General features: G+C 47.6%; 1 protein-coding gene across 1 annotated transcript in view; it reads right to left on the minus strand.

The window, feature by feature from the left end:
- Positions 1 to 20,800, minus strand: part of WNT9A (Wnt family member 9A) — a 64,263-nt gene that overhangs the window by 11,652 nt on the left and 31,811 nt on the right. Inside the window, exons 2-3 of the mRNA XM_024219617.2 lie at positions 8,469 to 8,728; positions 1,352 to 1,614 (exon numbers count right to left, since the gene is read on the minus strand). Coding sequence (XP_024075385.1) covers positions 1,352 to 1,614; positions 8,469 to 8,728 — 523 coding nt within the window. The remainder of the gene's footprint in view (positions 1 to 1,351; positions 1,615 to 8,468; positions 8,729 to 20,800) is intronic.

Here is a 20,800-nt window from a genome sequence, read left to right on the forward strand (position 1 = left end):
CAAGTCACTGGCTTTCCAATCTGTAAAATGGGGATAAGTGCCTCAAACGAGTGTTGAGGGGATAACTACATTCAAGCCTGGGAGATGCTCAGATACTTCAGTAACAGAGGTCCTACACGTACCTTAGATATTAAAAGGGGGCTCTATTGCAGTGTCTCAGGTTGGTTTATGCTAATTCAGATGAAGAGTTCCCTATTTTGAAACACACAGGGGGATTCCCCCATTTAGTTAAATTGGTTTAGTTAAAAGTAAAGGCGCCAACTGGTTTTCGAGCAGCCCTCAGCTATTGATTTAGCTTTCAGTGCTAGTCAATGGTTGGAGAAGCTGGAGCACAAAAAGCCATGTCCAGTTTCTTTAGGAAGAGATGAAACGGAGGTTGCCAAGAAACGTGACCTTGAACTGGATTGATTAACCCTTTATCCTGTTACCTTCACAGAGGGGGATGCCAATAGAGAGGCTGCCAAAGCAGAGGGTTCCCACGCTTCCCTCGACATGCACACCTAGCACTCCTTGTTATCCCTGGGAATTAATGCCTGACTCCACGTACAAGTGACAAGATGGACACACGGAAAGAAACAGGTTACAGAGAACGCTCCTTATTCTACCTGAAAGAACAGCTACAGCCACACCATACTAATGGGTTTAGCCACCAAGTTCTAGCACAGTTTAGCTCTTATTGTGGCCAAAACAGGGGTAGCATTGCTTCTCCAGCCAGAGTGAACAAAGCCAGGTCAAACACAACAGCCTCTTGTCTACATCTTTGCCCCACCATCATTCAGTGATAACTGTAAACTAGCCTGGCCACGTTAAGCTACATGCTTAATTATAGAAATGGAGGGCTGGAAGGGGCCTCAAGAGGCCATCTAGTCCAGCCCCTTCTGTGAGGCAGGACCAAGTAAACCTAGACCATCCCTGACAGGTGTGTCCAAACTGTTCTTAAAAACCCTCCATTGATGGGGATTCCACACCCTCCCTTGGAAGCCTATTCCAGAGTTTATAGAAAGTTTATCCTAATAGCTAAGCTAAATTTCCCTTGCTGCAGAAGGTGGGAAGCTTCTCGCACAAGCTCTGCAGGGGCATCTTAGTCCTGACAGCAACACCATGCAATTCTGCTCCTGCTGAGGGGAGGCACTCATGCACCCTGGCAGTGGCCATGGTATTAACATCAAGAGATTGCCAGATGTGATCCAGTCCAGAAGATGGGGAGGGGAGACTTCCTCCGATTCCAATTCAGACCCAACTCTAGGGAGGTGAAAGGCAAAGTGAATTAACCCAGATCACCTCTTCACCCCCCCCAAGAGCCGATTTCCACATGACCCAGATCGGGCAGCTGGAAGGAGCAATCTCTCACCTTCATGCCCACGAGGTTGTTGTGAAAGTCCACCCTGGCTCGCAGGTCCTTGTTGGATTTCTTCCCTAGGAACTCCTTGACAAACTTGTTGCTGTACTTGAGGTTGTCACCGCAACCGCCCCACTGCCAGGCCTCTCTGTTTTCCAGATCGGGAGCCTCGTCGCAGGTGCAGCGCTCCATGCGCCCAGCGCTGCAGGCCTTGGCCATGGCGTGGGTGAGCCCGGCCGAGGAAATGGCATAAAGGAAGGCTGTTTCCTTAAAACCTAGGAAAGGAAGAGAAAAAAAGAGGACGGTGTTACTTTGTAGCAGGACTGCCTTGCTGGACACAGTTCTCTCCAAGGGACTGGACTGAAGGGAATAAGTCATGCCAAAAGCATTACTCCACACCTGCCATTTATACAACACGGGGAGAAATATTGGAGAACAGAATAGAGAACAATCTTTCCATGGCAGAGAAGTGAGGAGAGAAAGGACAGATCAGAACTCAACCTGCAGCTCTCATCCTGTGTGTGGCTAAGGCCTTGTCTACACGAGGAAACTTTTGCTGGTGTAGCCATTCCAGCAAACCCTCCTAGTGTAGACGCAGTTTATACGGGCATAAAAAAAAAGGGCTTCTGCTGGCATAACTCACTCCAGTTCCCTAAGAAACAAGCTGTGCTGGCAAAGACACTTTTATACTGGTATAAACTATCTACAGTAGGGCTTACACTGGCATAGCTAGGTCAGTTAAGCACCACACTCATACCAGCATAGGTATGATGGTTAGAAGTTTTAAGTGTAGACCAGGCCTATGACGGAGTCAGAGGAAGGAGGACGGAAATAGAGTGTGTGGGGGAGCATCTGCGAAGATCCCCAGCCTCCAAGACCGGCAGAGGAACAAGTCAAAGCCATCATCATTAAGTAATCCACATACAACAAATTGGAGGTCAGCGAGAGCTTCATGATCATGACTGCGTTGCACAGCAGAACCACTTACCGTTAAATGGTTACAGTGGGGAACAGGAACAAAACTTTCTGCTCCAGAAGCACATGAGCTCAAGGAAACAATGAACTAGGTATACGTTATTATTCACGGTGAATATCCAAGACACAGTTGAGCAGGGAGGAGAGCGACCTACACAGTAGCTGGCCCATTATCACAGACACTGCCCCATTTGAAAAGAAGTTTCTCGACACTTACACAAACTGAGGGACAGACAGGTTAAGTGATCTGGCTCGAGATTACTCAAGGAGCTGATGAAGACAGAAATGGCTCCTAGGTCCCTTCTATCAAGACAAAGCTACTGCATGTTTGAGATCAGATCCCAGAATTCTGTTCTGGATCTGACTCAAGAATCCCGATCTTGTGAATAACTCAAGCGAAGGGTGACAGTGGCTGATGTCCGTCTGCTAGTCTGTCACCCAGAGACATGCACGGCCACTACCAGATCACTTCTAGCAGTGTGAGCCTTCAAAGCAGTAGTTTTGGGAGTGAGATTACATGGTGCTGGGCCAGCACCAGTTTTAGCATTGCCAGGGCATTCCCAGATCCATGGATTTCTAGGGACACAGCACTATGTAAGAGTCGGGTTGACAGCAAGGGCCTCCTGGATGGTCTGGTGGTACTAGCCTTGAACTTGGGAGATGCAGGTTTCATTTCCTGCTTTACTACAGACTTCCTGTGTGACCTTAGGCATGCCACTTGGTCTCTCTGCCTCAGTTCCCCATCTGTACAATGGGGATAACAGCACTGCCCTACATCACTGGCGTGTTGGGAAGGTAAACAAGAGATTGTGAAGCACTTTGAGATCTGCCGATGGAAGGCACTGTATAGGAGCTCGGCATTATATTGTCATAGCCCAATGGGATGGGGTGTTGAGCCCACACCAGCCCTGAAGGGGTTAGGGTGGCCCAGAAGGCTCTGAAAGGAGGCCTGGGGATTTATAAATACTAATTGCTGATGAAGCCCAGCTGGGGGAGAAGCTGCAGTAGCAGGAGAAGGCTGCAGGGAGACCAGTCTGCCGTCAGAGAGACGAAGTGGGAAGGAGGAAACTCAGGGGGAAGAATGAGCCCTGGAAGAAGGGTCAACCCCAGAGGAATTGTGGGGAAAGAACGCCTGAGAAGGCAGAGTAGGAAGAAGCCCAGGGAAACAGCAGTAAGGAAGGAGACTGTAGGGGTTGGCTGCTGGTTATAGGGTCCCTGGACTGGAACCCAGTGTAGAGGGTGGGCCTGGGATTCCCCTACCAGCCACTGGGAAGTGGCACAGGACTGTTGGAGGTGCCCTCCATACAGTTGGTCCTGTGAGACTGATATCCTGGAAGTGGGGACCATGTAGGACCTAGCCAGAGGGCTGAGCTGTGAAGAGAGCACTGAATTATGGGACGAGACCACCACTGCAGTAGAGTGGCCATCATCAGCAGGAGGCACCACATGGCAAGAAAGCTGCTGTGCCTTGCCTAGCCAGGAGGTGGTGCTCTTGCAGTGGGTGAACCCCATCACCCCTCATTTATTGCAGGCCATACAGAGCTAAACAACATCTCTACACAGGGCCATTCCCTCCCACTCCCCCTCCCCCCCTGCATATGAATGCAGAGAGGCATGGCACCTACTGAAATCCCCAATTCCACAGACAGCAGCATTCAATGGTTGTTTCTCCTCTTGGTACCAGGCAGGCTAGGCTCTAGAGGTGTTACAATACCCGACGTTCAAAGGGCGGTGGCTGAAGGTGACTGTTGCCCATGCCACAGAATTATCACACAACCCCATGATTTGGGGCATCTCAAGCAGGCTAACCTGTATTCAAGTCAGACTTGTTCAAATCATGGTAGGGGTGCTCAGTTGCCATAAGGTGACCCCCTTTCACACAGGAAAGATTCTGTAATGCACAATGGCCACTGACAAGTGTACAAAAATAAATCAGTGGGAGCATTCAACACTCCAATACGGGTTTGTGGCAACTTTGTCCTGCTTACTTTTGGATGTGAACGGGTCAGAGGATAATCTGGATTTGGCAGAGATTTCACTAGGTTGGTAGGGTGACGCAGTGTGCTCCACCAGAGGGATTCCAGACTGCTCAGGTGTGTGTCATAGGCTCTATATAGCTAGAAGTGGTTCTCTTTAGATAGAGGCGAGTGCTTTTGGAGTAGGACATTGTGGCCTCCCTGCTGAGAGTGCTATTGTAACCCACACATCGCTTGGGTGTGGGGCTCTGTCCCACGTAGTGGCATTGAGACCACTTAAGAGATTAATGTGTCTTCAACAGCCTTAGCTAAGGACCACGTGGCTTTTAGCTCAGGCGGTAGAGACTCATGCATTTAGCTGCAGAGGTCCCAGGTTCAGTCCAGAGGTCTGTCAACGTTACACCATAAAGTAGAGAAGCGAGAATTTGCACCAGTATTGTAACCCTTCTGTCAGGTGACGCCAGCGGCAACCAGGGCTGGATTCAATATCTAGGGGCTCCTTTCCATGGATACAATATAGAAATGGCTTGAGCCCCCACCCAGTAACCTGGGAAAATTACACACCACCCCTGAGCGCCTCAGAGAGGCAATACTTCCCCACTCGCAAGCACAGACCGAGTGTAGAAAAGAAACTTAATAAAAGGAGGGATGTAACTTGGCATTAATTTGGGAAACCACCACAAACAGGGTTCATAAATACAAACCATGAGTAAAAGAACCACCCCCTGGGGGGGGGTTGTGCAGCTTCCTGACCAGAACGCCAGAATTCCTGTCTTCACCCCTATTACTTTCCCAGGGCTCTGACATTCGAGCCCCTGCTTAACGAGGTTCTTTCAACTGAGGGTGCCCCCCCATTTGGGACAGTTTAAGCACAGTCCCGCTTTCCTGTATTCCTACAATAATTACAACATTGGTAACCATATTTCAGCACCCCTGCATTCAGTACTAAGGTCATTTGTACCCACCACCAGCCAAAGTTGATCCTTTGACACAGCTGTAAATGATGAATATGTAAACAGAGCAGGAGCAAACTGTATTTACATAAACACACCCATAGTCTCTTCCCCTCCCAGCTAGCGGTCAGGGAAGCATTCATTCAGACCCTGCTTACTGTATAAAGCATGAAGCCCTTATTGGAACAGGAGATAAAAATACCTTCTGTGGCTAGGGATTCTGAAGGAAACGCCATCAACCATCAATGTGAAACAGCCAGCAATAGACGTTCTAGAAAGGCAACAGGCATTTTTGCATCTGAGTTCTTGGCCTTGTCAACACAATGATACTCTGGATACACGGTGAGCGCAACAGGCCCCAGATAAAATAGCCCAGGCTCTGTGCACTGCATGGGGCGTATCAAAACGCTGCCTGAAAATGAATTTGGTGAGAAGGGATAGTTTGTCTGGCATGCTGCCACGACAGTGCTTAGTGGCAAAACTTCAGTGTAAGCTTGCTCCTCTTAGGTGGATTTCACAACCAGCCCATTAGGTAGAATAGCTTATTCTGCACTTCTCCCTCCTCCATCCTTCGAGACTCAGATTCCCAATGCCCACCGGCCTGCGTATCATCTCACTCTCCGGCAGCTCAGCCAGTTCAGTCAAGTTCATGTGACATTTGGCTCTGGCCAGAATTAGAGCCATCTCTGCAGTGCACTATTTGATTGCACCAAGATATTTTGTAACAAGATAATAGACTCTAAATCAATGCCGGCATTCTAACCTCAAGTGTCTGGAGAGCCTGCCATCCACGGCGATCCAGTTTCAGCCGTTTCCAGATCACTTGCAAGTCTCCAAAAAGGGCATCCAAAGAGGATAACAAATAAAAAAGAAATCCCTTTAACTGTGTATTGTTAAAAAAGGAGCATTTATCTGGAAGTTACAACTCAGTGATCAGGCACTTTTGGCGACCGAATGCAAGATACAGAGAAGACAGGCAAGTTTCTCTCCTCCTTCAAAGGTGAAGTAGTTCCAAGGAAGCACGCACACACACAAAAAATCCCCATGCTGGCACATTTGAGTAATTGCAGATGACTAGATAACACACCTTCCCCTTTGCCCCAGGGTAATGGCTCTTGCAACGAGGAGACAGGAACCAAGAACTCCCCATGTGGAGAAGTGAAAGATTCAAAGGGCAGCATGTTATGCTACAGGCACAACATCTGCAGGATTTATAGCCTCTGTGGAGGGCAGAGAACTCCAAAGAAATAAAACATGAAACAACGAGGCAGCAGGCAGGCTACTGGAACCTGCAGGGTTGTCATTTGTTATGTGAAGCCATATTTTTAGGCAGCTAAAATTGAAGCACCTTTAATGTGGTAATGGCTGTCCATCAAGTCAGCTCTCAGCTGGAAGGAACAGGCTGTGGCCTCCAGGTGTCAGTATAAGAAAGAGCTTGTACTCTGTAAGCTCCATTAACCAGGGGTAGTTCTGGCAAGCGGAGATATTTTTAAACATCTTATAGCTCAGGTTCAGCATCTAGGGTTTCATAGGACTTTCCTCGTTCCACACAGTCAAGGACAGACCATCAGTTTAGACCCAACGCTTCAAGTGATTAAATTTTGGACTACCTGAAGATGGTGCAGAGAGGAAGGAGTGTCTCATGGTTAGAGCAGAGGCAATGCTGTGCCGTTTGTGTATGCATGGCATGTGTTGTATGACCCACAATTGGCCGGACCTGCAGAACGATTCCATCTAGTCCCTGAACATGACGACATCCTCTGCACAGAGTGACCTCACATGCACTGTACGTGCAAGGCCATGCCACATGGAGGATGTCATTTTGCAAGCAAATGTACAGTTGCATGCCGGACTCAAAATGTCACAGCATGCCACTGAGCAAGTGTTGGAGTCAGGATGCCTGGGTTCCATTCCTAGCTCTCTCATTGATGGGATGACTTTCCCTTAATGTCTCTTGGGTCTCAATCTGGAAGATGGGTATAGCATTACTCAGCCACCTCAAAGGGGATGCTGAGAGTCTAAAGGCAGTTTTTGCCTTTCCAGAGCCCCACTTTTCACCCAGGGATCTCTAAGCACTTTGCCAAAACACCATCTTATTTTCTATTAGGGAAACAGGAAGGGGGCTTTTGCCTCTTCCAACTAGCTTCCCTTGTATGGGGTATTACAGTCAGACTTGGTTCCCGCCCTTCACACAAGGTTAGATGAGTTACAAGACTCACCACTAATATTCACTCCCCTCTTCTGCTCTACAGAGCAGCTCACAGAGACAGCGTAAAGTAACCATCCATGTTGTCCTCGACCTAGAACCATTCCAGGCCGGGGCAATTAGGGCTCATTGAAATGAAGCTTTTGCAACTTTTACTTTGCACTAGGACCTGGCAAAAGCTGACTCTGCATATCCTCTATGCCCCTTCATTAGTGCTTTGTTTCCCTTTCACAAAATAAAGCCGTTCGGCACATCCTGCTGTTACGCCTTCATTTTAAGGAGAAGATTCAAAGCATTTTGGTCTGAAAGTTGAGTACTCTTTAGGCACCACTCCAGGTTTCGTGGTTTATTAAGAGTGTTTCTTACCTTAAAAGAGAAGTCTGGGGGGCAGATTGGGGCAAATTCTACCCTCTGTTAAAACTTATGGGTTTAGAGACAGAACAGAGGGCAGATAATTTAGCCCAATCAGTCCATCTGTGAAACTCCACTGAAGTCAATTGGTAGCTGGAGTGTAAGTGAGCATACAACTGGATCCATGGTTACCACATCCCCTTTGGTGACCCACCATGTTCTAGAGAACAGGGGCTCTCAACCTTTCTAGACTTCTGTACCTCTTGTAGGAATCTGGTTTTTCTTGTGTACCCCGCAAGTGTCACCTTACTTCAAAAACGAATTGCTCACAAAATCAGGCATAAAAACTACAGAGGTGTCCCAGCACACTACTACTGAAAAACTGCGGACTCATTTTTACCATACAATTATAAAATAATCAGTTGGAATGTAAATATTGTACTTACATTTCAGGGTATGGCATATAGAGCAGTATAAACAAGTCATTGTCCATATGAAATTTGTTTGTACTGACTTTGCTAGTGCTTTTTATTGACTTAATTTTACAACAGGCTACATATCTAGAGGAGTTGATTGGGAAGGTCTTCTAGGGGTACATATACCCCTGGTTGAGAACTATTGCTCTAGAAGGCTGAGCAAATCCCCCCCCACTGGTCCCCCTCACTTACCTCTCTTCAGCAGACTGGCTCTGTAGCGCCCCTCGAGGGTGCAGTTCCACCGTTCGAAGCGGAACTGGTACTGGCACTCCAGGGCACTCATGCTGATGGCCTCCACGAGGGTCTCTGCCACCCCTGGATCCCGCCTGCACATCCTGCGCTGCTTCTTCTCCAGCTTCAGGCGGTCGCACACTTTATAATGGGCCTTGACGGCAGCTTCCTCCATTTCTGAAGTCAGAGGGAGGATGGTCAGAGGTTCATTCCCAGTCAGCCTGTGAAGAGACCGGGGCACGGGGGGGTGGAAATAATAAAAAATAAGAAGGACTAGTCAGAAGACCGCTACCATGCTCAAACTACATTCTAGCATCTCTAGCCGGTGCCAGCCACTGGCTGGAGACGCCCTACCTCACGGAGTCAGGGGCAAAAGGAGAGAGATACACAGAACATGTCCTGCATTATGGCTCTGCAATCATAGAATCTCAGGGTTGGAAGGGACCTCAAGAGGTCATCTAGTCCAACTCCCTGCTCAAAGCAGAACCTAATCCCCAACTAAATCGTCCCAGCCAGGGCTTTGTCAAGCCTGACCTTAAAAACCTCTAAGGAAGGAGATTCCACCACCTCCTTAGTTCCACACAGTCAAGGACAGACCATCAGTTTAGACCCAATGCTTCAAGTGATTAAATTTTGGACTACCATTCCAGTGCTTCACCACCCTCCTAGTGAAAAGGTTTGTCCTAATATTCAACCTAAACCTCCCCCACTGCAACTTGAGACCATTACTCCTTTTTCTGTCATCTGGTACTATGGAGAAGAACAGTCTAGATCCACCCTCTTTGGAACCCCCTTTCAGGTAGTTGAAAGCAGCTATCAAATCCCCCCTCATCCTTCTCTTCTGCAGACTAAACAATCCCAGTTCCCTCAGCCTCTCCTCATAAATCACATGCTCCAGCCCACTAATCATTTTTGTTGCCCTCTGCTGGACTCTTTCCAATTTTTCCACATCCTTCTTGTAGTGTAGGGCCCAAAACTGGACACAGTACTCCAGATAAGGCCTCACCAATGCTGAATAAAGGGGAATGATCACGTCCCTTGATTTGCTGGCAATGCTCCTGCTTATACAGCCCGAAATGCCGTTAGCCATCTTGGCAACAAGGACACACTGTCGACTCATATCTAGCTTCTTGTCCACTGTAACCCACAGGTCCTTTTCTGCAGAACTGCTGCCTAGCCATTCGGTCCCTAGTCTGTAGCAGTGCATGGGATTCTTCCTTCCTAAGTGTAGGATTCTGCACTTGTCCTTATTGAACCTCAGATTTCTTTTGGCCCAATCCTCTAATTTGTCTAGGTCCCTCTGTATCCTATCCCTACCCTCCACCCCCTCTCATAACTCACCCACCTTCAGGCGATGCAGTCAAGAGGCTTTAGTTTTCAGGTTTGTTCGTCTAAGTTAAGAGATTTGGGAGCTTTAAGGGGCGGGGGGGGAGAAAATAGGTGTCCCATCCCCTTCTTCAAGTACAAGGTCCTTGACTCATACAATGTGCAACAAAAGAAGCCAGCATACTGTTCCCGGTGTCGAGTGACTGGCTGCTGGACGCTGACCAGGCTGGCACCGGCCCCAGGGAGTAAAGAAGCTGCAGGAACATCTGCTGGAAGCATGAGCCGTTTGTTGGCTTTTCTACCAGTAGCCAGCTCTCCTGGCTCTGCCCTCTTCCGGCCAGGTGCCAGTGCAGCCAGTCAATGGGAATCACTATACCGGGTTTTGAGGGACCTGAAGATGCATTTCCCCCAGCCAAAAAGGAAGAATTGCTAAAGCCAGAATGAAAAAAACTTGCTGGAACGTTTCAGCCCTGCACAGACACACACAGAGCGAGTGCAGGGCTGGGCGTTCGCCTTCACTGAAGCGTACTCTGTGCAAGTTCTGAAACCAACAGAGTAGACCCCTAACAGGGCCCAACATCGGGGGAGGGCAGCAAAGACAGGGCAGGAAGAAGAAAAAAATTGGACCATCACTTCCGAAATTAAAAATAAAGGTTCTAGAACCTTAAAAAGTTATACTTTTGTTTTAATTTGAGGAGGAATTCCATGTTATACATAGGGATTCTCCCTACCATGCAGGCAATCAACCCCCAGCCAATAGCTGGCATGCTGGAACGCCAAGACATTTCTTTACAAATAGATTTGTATTCCAAGTCCCGACCTGAGCCCCCACACCCAGCAGAGTTGACTGAAGCCACTTCATAGAAGTCAATGTTCTCCTTCTGTGGCATTCAAAAATGGACCCAATTGTTTTGCTGATGTTGTTTATGGTTCTCCCCTCAAACCCTTGGCCACTTTTGAAGTATTGGGATTACTATTTTTTTAAATGGCTAAAGGAAAAAAGGGGACAAAAAGAAATAAGGGGGGGGGACACTGATAAGTGAAAAATATCAAAAAGCAATTAAAAAACAATTAAGGGTGTGAAAGTATTCCAAAAACTAGCAGTTTTTCCACAAAGACACCGTTTTCAAAAAAAGGTAATTTAAGCCACTCTCGTTCATAGGTTTCCACCATTGCCACTGGTTCCTGCTCACCCCTTAATAAAATTTTACAGAAAGGTGCCAGATTGACACCTCAGAAGATGGAAACTGTCCACCATGAAAGTATAACAGCTCATTAGCTCAGAGTCCTGACCATGAAAGGACCAGCTCTAGTGAGTAGGGGGGAAAAAATAATTCTTCAAGTCCACTCTTTGGATTTCAGCCTGCTTGCTGGCCCTTCTCTTTGCTTAGTAGCCCAGGCTTTGGCATCACTTCCCTCCATACCCGTCAGAAGTTACTTCTGACCTTAAGGGCTTGTCTACACTACAGGGGCTACAGCAGCACTGTAGCTATAACCCTGCAACATAAGTGCTTTTTCCAGAACTGGAGTAACTCCACCTCCTTAAGCAATGGTAGCTAGGCCAAGGAAAGCTAGGTCTACACCTGGGGTTAGTTGGTTAGAGCCACAGGGTTCTGGGGTATAGATTTCTCTCCACATCCCTGAGCTACGCCAACTTAAAATGTAAGTGGCAACCAGGCCTAGGCGTCAGAAAAAACTCTCCCCCCCCCCCCCCCCCCCCCATTATGCTCAGTTCAGTGAGCAAAGACTCATCCAACAAGCATGATAAGCAAGTAATGGACGTTTGTCACCCAACCCAGCTTCATGGCTTTTTGGGTTCAGGTCTGCTTGAGGCCAAAGCAAGAGAACAGGTTATAAAACCAAAGCAAGTTTACAGGGTCAGTAGCAGTTGCTGCTTCTTGGCCAACAAAGGCCTGTCCCATTCAGGCAAAAAAACCAAAAGGGGAGGGGAGGGGAGGGGAGGGGAGAAAACAAGTAAAATGAAGTGTGCCTCTCCTAGCTGTTAAACAGAACCCTTCTTCCCGATGAAGAATTCCTGTGGAGCAAATGATGCAGAGTAATGTGTATCTTTGGCATGAGACCTATGCCCATTCCAGCAGGGGCACCAACCTAGCAGTATCAGGACTTTACTGTGACAGTTCAAAGGGCTGAGGTGGCATTTTCAAGAGAGTGCCATCAACACACACGCGCACAGCGCCAGGGAGAGTCCGTGCCGGTGCCTGAAATACTGGCTTAGAGCTGCCACGGCATGGAACCCTTATAATCCATCAAGCCCTTTTATGCAACCTAGGCTGAGTGAGGTCTTGTGAGGCCATGGGGTCAGAGTCCGATGCCCTCTCAGCTCTGCACAGAGGCTGAGCTGTTCCTGCCAAGGAGTCTGGGGCTCTGTAGGGGTGAGGGAAGTGCACTTACTCTTCCCTCCCCCCCACGCCCCAAATCCTTGGCTTTAGTGATGAAACTGCCATCTAGGAGGCTACTGCGATTGTGTTCTTTTGGCTTGAGGGGAAAAATGCCCATCCACTAAGGCCTGGATTGAGCCCGACTGCTTGTTTATCAGTCAGGTGGCTCTAAAAAAGTTACTTTTGGTCCCTAAGAGGGAGAGGGGGCAAGTGGGTCAGGCACTGGGAGTCAGCGACCTGGGTTCTATTCCACGCTGCCTGCTGGGACATTGAGCAAGTCACTTCACCCTACTATGCCCCATCCCACCCTTTGCCAGTCATGTCTTTTTAGACAGGACTTTTACTGTGCCTCTCTCCAGCACCTGGCACAATGGGGTCCCAAACTTGGTTGGGGCCTCTGAACAATAGAGAGAATTCCAGCAAAAAGTCTAGGGTGCATATGATGGGGGTGGTGTTCCCTGAGCAACACCTCATGGGAGGAGCTGGGGTTATTGTTGGTGGGAGCAATTTCTAACACTGAAGGTGGACTTCTATTAGTCATTTCACCATTCAGTCTGCATCCGACTGCAAAATACAGTGCTTAGTTGGGAACCATTAAAACTAGTCGCTTCCCTTTTGAAAGAGACGCCGGCATTATACCTACTTTAAATATTGCAATAAACTGTTGGCAAGGGGTACTACCCTGGATGCTCAGTTGTGCCCAGCCCTACGAGGCGAAAAAGTTTCCCTCCAAGATCAAATTGCAGTGATCCATGCTTTAATAGTCAAGATCCTGCCCTGCTCTCACTAAAATGTCCAGCTTAGCATAGTGTGCCCCACATGGACAGCAACAAAGTCCCTAGGCAGCTGTGTGTTTGTGGCAATATGGATTTGCCTGAACTTCTAGATAGATGCTACCCCCCTCCCCCAATGATCCCTGGTTTTAGACAGGCTCTAAGCCAAAGCTTTTAGTTCCCTACCTAGCAAGAGGATTTTTTTGTGATCAGTCAAAGCAGGACGAGAGGGGCAGGGTCTCTGCAAAAGCCAGTGAGTGCACTCCCAGTTTGACAAAATCAGGAGTTGCCTAAGCCCTGCCACAGCCAAGCAGAGCCACATCACTGCAAGAAAATTGCTCTGCTATATCTGCCTAGAATGCCAGGCCTGGTGAAATCCACCATGCCACTCTCCTCTTCCAAATGATTTCCTCAAGGGTAAATCTGTACAACACTCCCCAATTGAGATCTTCCCTTTTTACGACTACTTTGCCTGCAGTTCTACTGCCTATACCAGCCCCTCTTTGCCTTCTGACCTTCTCCTTTCTTCCAAAAATGCTTTGAGGCATGACTCTACTGTATCTAGTATGAGTGTATGTCATAGCCCAATGACTCAAGTGAAGGAAGCCAGACACTAGTTCAGACTGGACCATGTGGAACAACAGATCTGATGTCCTTTTCCTTCCATCTTTCTGGCAATTCCAAATTGGGATTTTCCCCTCCTCCCCATAACTTTCCTAACTTGGGCCCACACCATGTCCCCTCCTACAAAGTAGAAACACTATTTGGAGTATAATGGGTCCAATTCCTCTCTGGGACAATTCCACAGACTTCAATGGAGATTAATCTGGACATTGGTTTGATGCCCGGTCTAGTCTTTGAAGGCCAGTAATTCATGAAGCAGTCACCACACTTTCACTGGTCCAATGCTTACAGAAAATAAGACAGTGAATTGTAACCAGTAGGCTATTTAGAGTCCATAAAGAGGAATCCAACATAGCTCTGTTGTAGACCTCAAAGTTCCACTGAAGAGGTTTTTGGTTTTACCAATAAAAGTCATGGGGAATCTCCCATTAAGTTATTTCAGATTTCCAGAAGTAGCCATCCAGCTAGTGTGTTCAATAGATTCCAATTTATAGAACAGGAGATGCTGATACCCGACTTTTGATGCTCAATCCAACTTGGACCAAAAAGCCATCAAGACATCCATCACCACAAAAAGTAAACAAGTTGCAAACTTCCACCAGTCTCTGAACTTCAGCACAACAGTGAAGTTCCCCCCACCACCACTTTGGCTACCACAAAACAAAAACCAAAACAAAAACCCACTTTACCCCCATGCCACAATAAGATTCCCTCCAAACCTCAGCCCAGATGTGTTGGCCTTCTGGGTGTCTCAGTGCAAGTCAAGCACCATGCCTCAAGAGCATCCTGTCAGCAGCTCCCTCAGTTATAAACTAAGGGAGAGCTAGGTGGAAAGACCCTGCTGATTTCACCCTGTGCCACACTACCACAGAAGGGGGCATCGCAGGTAGACAGATCCTAGGCCACTTAGAGTTTATGGTGTTAGGTGCTTTAGAGGTCTAAACCAATCTGGAAATTGAGACAGCTAGCTACTGGTCTTTTCAACATTCTCTTGCCTCTAGTGTGGCTCATACCAGAGGGTTGACCAGTTCCCTGCCACATGTCGGCTTTGGAACCACTGCCGCATTCTTCTGTTTTTCGATGATTACATTCACTCCCTCGTTTGGGAGCTTCTGGGTAGCTTGGCACCCCGAGCTCCCAGTGACCTAATTCCCCTGGAACAACCCATTTTGACTGTAAGCAAGCTGGGTTTTGCCCCCCCTCCCCCTTCATCCTCTCAGGAATGAGACAACCATCAGCTAGATTTATGGAGGATTTTTACTCAACTTAAAACCTGCTGGTGAACTCTGGTGCCAGTGGAATGCGTGGGCCAGGGAGCTTTCACTCACAAATTTAAGACAGCATTAGCTTCACCCTCCGCAGTTTGTGCCAGGAGTTCTTCTCGCCTCAGCCTTCCCCCTCTCACCCGCATTGGCTGCGCCGCTTCATGGATAACCCCCTCTCCACCCTCCCGGAGAATTCTTAGCAACCCAGGACTGTTAATTATTCTACTGACTAGTTTTTTTGGCTTCATGTCATTCCTTCTGGCATGGGTCCCACTAGATCGTAGGCAAAGCGTAGCTGTGGAGTGTTGGTACAGGGAGGCATGAGGAAAAAAAAAGCAGTGGAAGGAGAGAAAAAAGGCGGGGGGGGTGGGGAGTTTAACCCCTTCAGTGCCCCACTGTTGGGGACAGAGGCTCCAGAATTAGCTGCAATTTTCAGCAGACCAAGAAGGGGTGGGAGATAGCTGCAGCAGAAGCTAGGACAAGAGACCGCTACGAGTTCTGACAGTTCAAGTACTGGATGTCCCCTCCTCGCCCCCCTTTGAGTCAGCAAGAGAAGGCAAGGCTGAGGTGAGGGTTGGGGCCAGAGATCTTACGCACAAGACTGAGTAGTCATTACAGCAGCAACAGTGTACAGCCCTGGGCTAGGTTATCTGTTGGCGTAAGCCAGTGCTTCTCCATTGACAATAGAATGTCATCAATATAGTCCACTTGAGATTTTAGTCCAAGAACTTTCCACGCTTAGTAGTTTCAGGTGTAAAATAAAGGCACCTGAAATTTCAATTCTTCTCCAAAAGTGGACACAGCAGGTACAAAGGACATGAGCAAGGGTCCTTTAAAGAGAGGCCAAAATCAACCCCCACCCTATCCAGGTCTGCACCTGGCATCTCTGGCCCACCCGCTACTTCACAAGAAAGCGTTGATACACAAGGCACAGTGGAATGCCACAAGCTTGCCTGGAGCCATGTGGACTTTACTGTTATAAAAAAAGTCTCTACCCTCCTTAGCCCTGCAGAGGGAGTGACTGACTTACTCACAGATGCTTTACGATACCCTTCTTGCTCTGACTCCCAATCCTCATCACGCAGAAGACCTAGATGCTCTTTGTAACCTTTGCTACCAATTCATTGGGTGACCTCTGATAAGCCACCTCATCTGTAAAGGAGCTGCCCCCACTTTAGTCACCTGTCAAGGTGCTAGGTGTTGCCTATGGTTATTTTCACGTGGTCCTCCTGTTAATATTAAGGGCACAGCCAAAGGGTTTTTGGTTATTAGGACCCGGTTGTTACTGAGACACTGAGGGGAGTCACTTCTACTTGGATTACAGAATACACTGGATTTAGGCACTATAATGGTGGCAGTTCTGCTCTATTTCCAAAATATTTCTCTACGACTCAAGCTAGCCCTCAATTCTTCAGGACAAAGGCACTTGCGGCACAGCTCCAATAATCCGCGAAGCACGCCATGTGTTAATGTCAGTCTCGGCTGTCCACTCCAGTGCCAAAGAACACATCTGACTTTGTAATGAATCACTCATTTGTCTCCCCAACACCTCAGCCAGCCTTTTGTTAAGCCTTGCCTCCCAAATTTAACAGCTCTGTGATGGATGTTATGCAAAGCACTGGCCTCTCCCTTTCCATGCTCCCCCAATCCTGCATGTCCAATAAATCCTGCTTTCATTCAGATGCAGAGAGAGAGTTATATAGCCCTGGATCAGCCAAAGATTTGCAGAGGGAAGACTCCTTGTGGCAAAAGGCAACAGTTTCCTTAATTGCCCAGAGATATTAAGTAGTGTGTTTAGAGCACGATCATTTAAATAAGATGAGTTTATGGTAATATGGAAGTCTCAAGCTTTGGCTCTTGGTGCTTATTTGAATCTTCCACAAAAGCAAAGTTAGACAGAGGGAGCTTTCTAAGCTAGTACCCCTGGTTTTGGTGGGGCCAGAAATACTTGGAGAACAGCCTCTCTTCTTGTATTTGGCACTTGTGTTTCACAAGTGGAGAGGAGAGATAAGACTCAATAGGGTTCATCCAAACATTTCATAACCGTCAGGAAAGGTTTTAGCCTTAGTGCGCACAGCTAAGCAGAAGGTGCGTTAGTTCCCATCCCACCCCAGCTCCTCCAAACAGTTCACCCATCCCCATTTTACAGTCCACAGCTATCAGATCGTAGAGTATTCGGATGGTTGGGCAGTTTGACACATCATCTGCTCTATTTTGGGAGCAGTTTACAGCTCTGCAATTCCTCTGCCGCACAGCAGCGATAGCTATTTCACTCAGCCACTGGCTTTAGTGTCATATTATCCTGGAGGCAGGTTTAAAAACTGAACAGGTGAAAAAACAAACTTATCGGGCACTGGAGAAACCAGGATGCATGAACGGGGATTATGCCTCTGGGATGGTATAGGCTTTTCTTACTGAACCGGAGAAGAGAATGAGTTACAAGTGTAGTGGCTGGTTCTGTCCTTTGTCAGTTAGGAGATGAGGAAATTAAGAGGCTCTGATACACCAGTCTCCCTTGAAGGGGTATTTACAAGCTTTTGAAGCTAATCAGTGGAAGCGTTATTACTAACAATTGTATATAACAAGTGATATGCACCCTACTGTTTCTGGGCAAGCGCTACATAAGCAAAGCCGATTTAGTCAATGGAGCTACAGATTAATACCAACTGAAGACCTGGCCCACTGCTCTAAGAGATTCCTTCATTAGGTTAAGTATTGTGCAGGAAGCAGAGTTTTCTTGGGGCCAGTCCTGGATTGTGGAATGAACTCACTCAGGAACTAAGGACCATTGCAGCCCTCACAACTTTTGGCTTCAAGTGTAAGGTGCATTTCAACCTGCCTTCTAACAAAGAGCAGCATTACAATAATATATAAAAAAAAAAAATCACACCACACACAACCCTATCAAGACACCACTTCAGTGTACACACAACCCTCTGCATAGAAAGATAAAGAAAGAAAGTAGGAACTCTGACAGACTAGAGAGAGAAGGTGGGCAAGGTGATCTCTTTTATTGGACCAACTTCTGTTGGTGAAAGATAAGCTTTTGAGCTATACAGAGCTGAAGGGCTCCATCAAAAGCATTTTTCACCAACAGAAGTTGGTCCAGTGTAAAAAAAAAAATTCTTACCCACATTGTCTATCGAGTATCCTGGGACTGACACAGCTACAGCCATACTACAAACAATGTGACAAGATATTCACCACAGTTCTTAATCCACTATTGGAAGGTGCTCATCTACTCTGGTCATGAGGGTGGTGTAACAACCTATATACGAATCCATTTGCAGCCTTCTGGAGAAGTAGCAGGGGAAATCAATCTGAGCCAGGGAGGAGAGCAATGGATAAGTGGCTCTTGAACTGCCCTGTGGTTTAACTTTTGGTGTGGACACCTCTTGCGTTGAAGGAGGAAAGCAAGTGCTTTGTGTTGCGTGCAGTCTTCCTTCCAAGAGACAGATGTGGAGTTCAGCAGCTACTCAGAGAGAGTCCTAGCTAGTGCTCCCAATCCTAAGGCCTGGTCTACACTGGTGGGGGACGGGGAGGGAAATCTAAGTTACGCAACTTAGCCGAAGTCGATGTACTTCGATCTACTCACCACGGTGTCTTCACTGCGGTGAGTCGACAGCTGACGCTCCCCCGTCGACTCTGCCTCTCGCTCTGGTGGAGTACCAGAGTCGACGGGAGGGCGCTCGATTTATCGCGTCTAGACTAGATGTGATAAATTGACCCCTGCTGGATTGATTGCTGCCTGCCGATCTGGCGGGCAGTATAGACAAGCCCTAAGTAGCAGCAAAATGTAGGAGGACATCCCAGCCCACAGCTCCCTCGCCCCCCGCAGCCAAGAGTGTGATGGAACTGAACAGCTTACAAGAACCACATGTGCGGCTTTAACAGGAATAGTCACCTGTGTAGATGGGCAGTGATATTTGAATAGATATACTGATGGAGCTAGAGAAACATGGATTGCCGTGGGGTTGGGTATACCCATGGGAGTGTGTGTGTGTACTCACGGGATCATGGCAACTAGAGTGAGACCAAATCAGATCCAGACCTGAGCTTATGTTGAGTCCTGCGCAGCCAAACAGATGGATGCAAGGCAACACCAAGACCCTGATTCAGCCAAGGTGCTGGAGCACATGCCCAGCTTTAAGCATGCCAGTAGCTCCACTGATTGGACTGAGTTCCATGCCTCGAAGGCAAAGGGAGGTGAAACAATTTGCCAAGGCCCCTCCACTAAGTCCATGGTAAAGCTTGGTACTGAAGCGGTCAGTCCTCCTGACCCCTGGATCCTGGCCGTCACCACAAGAAACCCACTCCTGCCCTTCTTACCTGAGGAGGGCAGTGAAAGTAAGGAATGTGATTGACGTGTTAAGATATTTCCCGTGCAACCTTGGGCATGTCACCTATGGTAGGACTTTCAAGAGAGGGTAAGTGCTTGCAGCTGGACTGGTCATGGACTTCCATGGGAGCTGCTGTGCTCAGCATGTTTGGGGGGGAGGGGGGGGGCCGAGAAATCAGGTTTATCTGTGCATCATTTCCCCCCCCCCCCCCCCCCCCATCTGTAAAATAGGGATAACACTCCCTTTTTCCTACCTTTTGTCTCTCAAAGATCTAAACAGATCTCTTTGGGGGCAGGGGCTGTCGCTTACTTGGCAGGTTTGTACAAAGAGCCCCAGTTTCAATTGGGGCCTGTGAGTGGAATGAACAAATTGAGGCGGATGAGTGTCTCAGCACTGAGCAGTTGCTCAGTACTTTACAGGCTCACAGCACTTTACACAGATTAGTCAAAATAAAAAGGATCCATTATCCAAAAATCATGCAGACCGGTGTATTAAGACAAGCATTTCCTTCCTGTATTGATTATGTATCCAATGTATTAAGTTAACCTCCACCCCACAAAAAGAATCAACCAAGTGTTAAACATAACAAGTTCCAATCAGATTAGGGAAAATTAAGATCTTAACAAGTGGACAGTGGACATTTACATAATTAGCTTGCTACTTGTAAATTCCTTCAGTGGTGCCAATGGCAGATTGTCACCACCTAAAATAGCCCAAAGCCGTTGATTCAGGAACTGTTGCCATCCCAAATTAGATCAACCCAAATACAGAGGCCACAAGGTTATTTTGTTACATCAAGATTATGAGTTGAATGGGCCGTGTGTGTCGATTGGAAGGGGTGAGACTGCAGATGAGAAAGCCCTATCACAAGGTTACCCATGATCCACCTCACAGGACTGTTCCTTAGAGTTGTCTGAAACGATTTTACAGTATGGTTCTTCTGCCACTTTTCTTACAGTGAGGTTCTACCCTAAAGAAACTGGCTCTCCCCCACCCCCCAGGGGGAAAAAATAAAAAAGCCAGCAACAATATGCATTGTGCGAGTCCATGTTTTGCTCTCACTCACTTTGCAAGAATCTGCCCCTGCAGTTGCCAGCCCCATAAATGGACCAAATTGGGTCCCTTCCATCACACCTCCATCTAGAGGTGCTCGGCAGGCCAAGCCAGGCCTCTGACTATACCCATGTTACCTCACAGCCTTCAAGTCATGCCTTCCAGGACACCTGTGCAGACATCTTGGGCCCACAGGTCACATGATCATCATTGAAAGATTATATTATAAACAAAAAACCACCACTTGCACATGGATTTCTAAACCAAAATTCTATATGTACTATGAGATCCAGTGAACATGAAACCACACAATGCCATTTCTACAGACACATACATACAGTCCAGTCCAATAGCTTTCTTGAGAAGTGTCCTCAGTCCCATGCGGGGCTTCTGTTTTAGTTATATGCCCTGGGGAACAAATCTAGAACATTCTTAACCTCGTACACCTTTAGAATACTCCCCTCCTCCACCCATTTAGAAGGTGGGCTAAAAAGCTACACCTCTATCCCAATA

Source organism: Terrapene carolina, unplaced genomic scaffold, assembly GCF_002925995.2.
Source record: "Terrapene carolina triunguis isolate 2854851 unplaced genomic scaffold, T_m_triunguis-2.0 Scaffold111, whole genome shotgun sequence".
NCBI lineage: Eukaryota > Metazoa > Chordata > Testudines > Emydidae > Terrapene > Terrapene triunguis.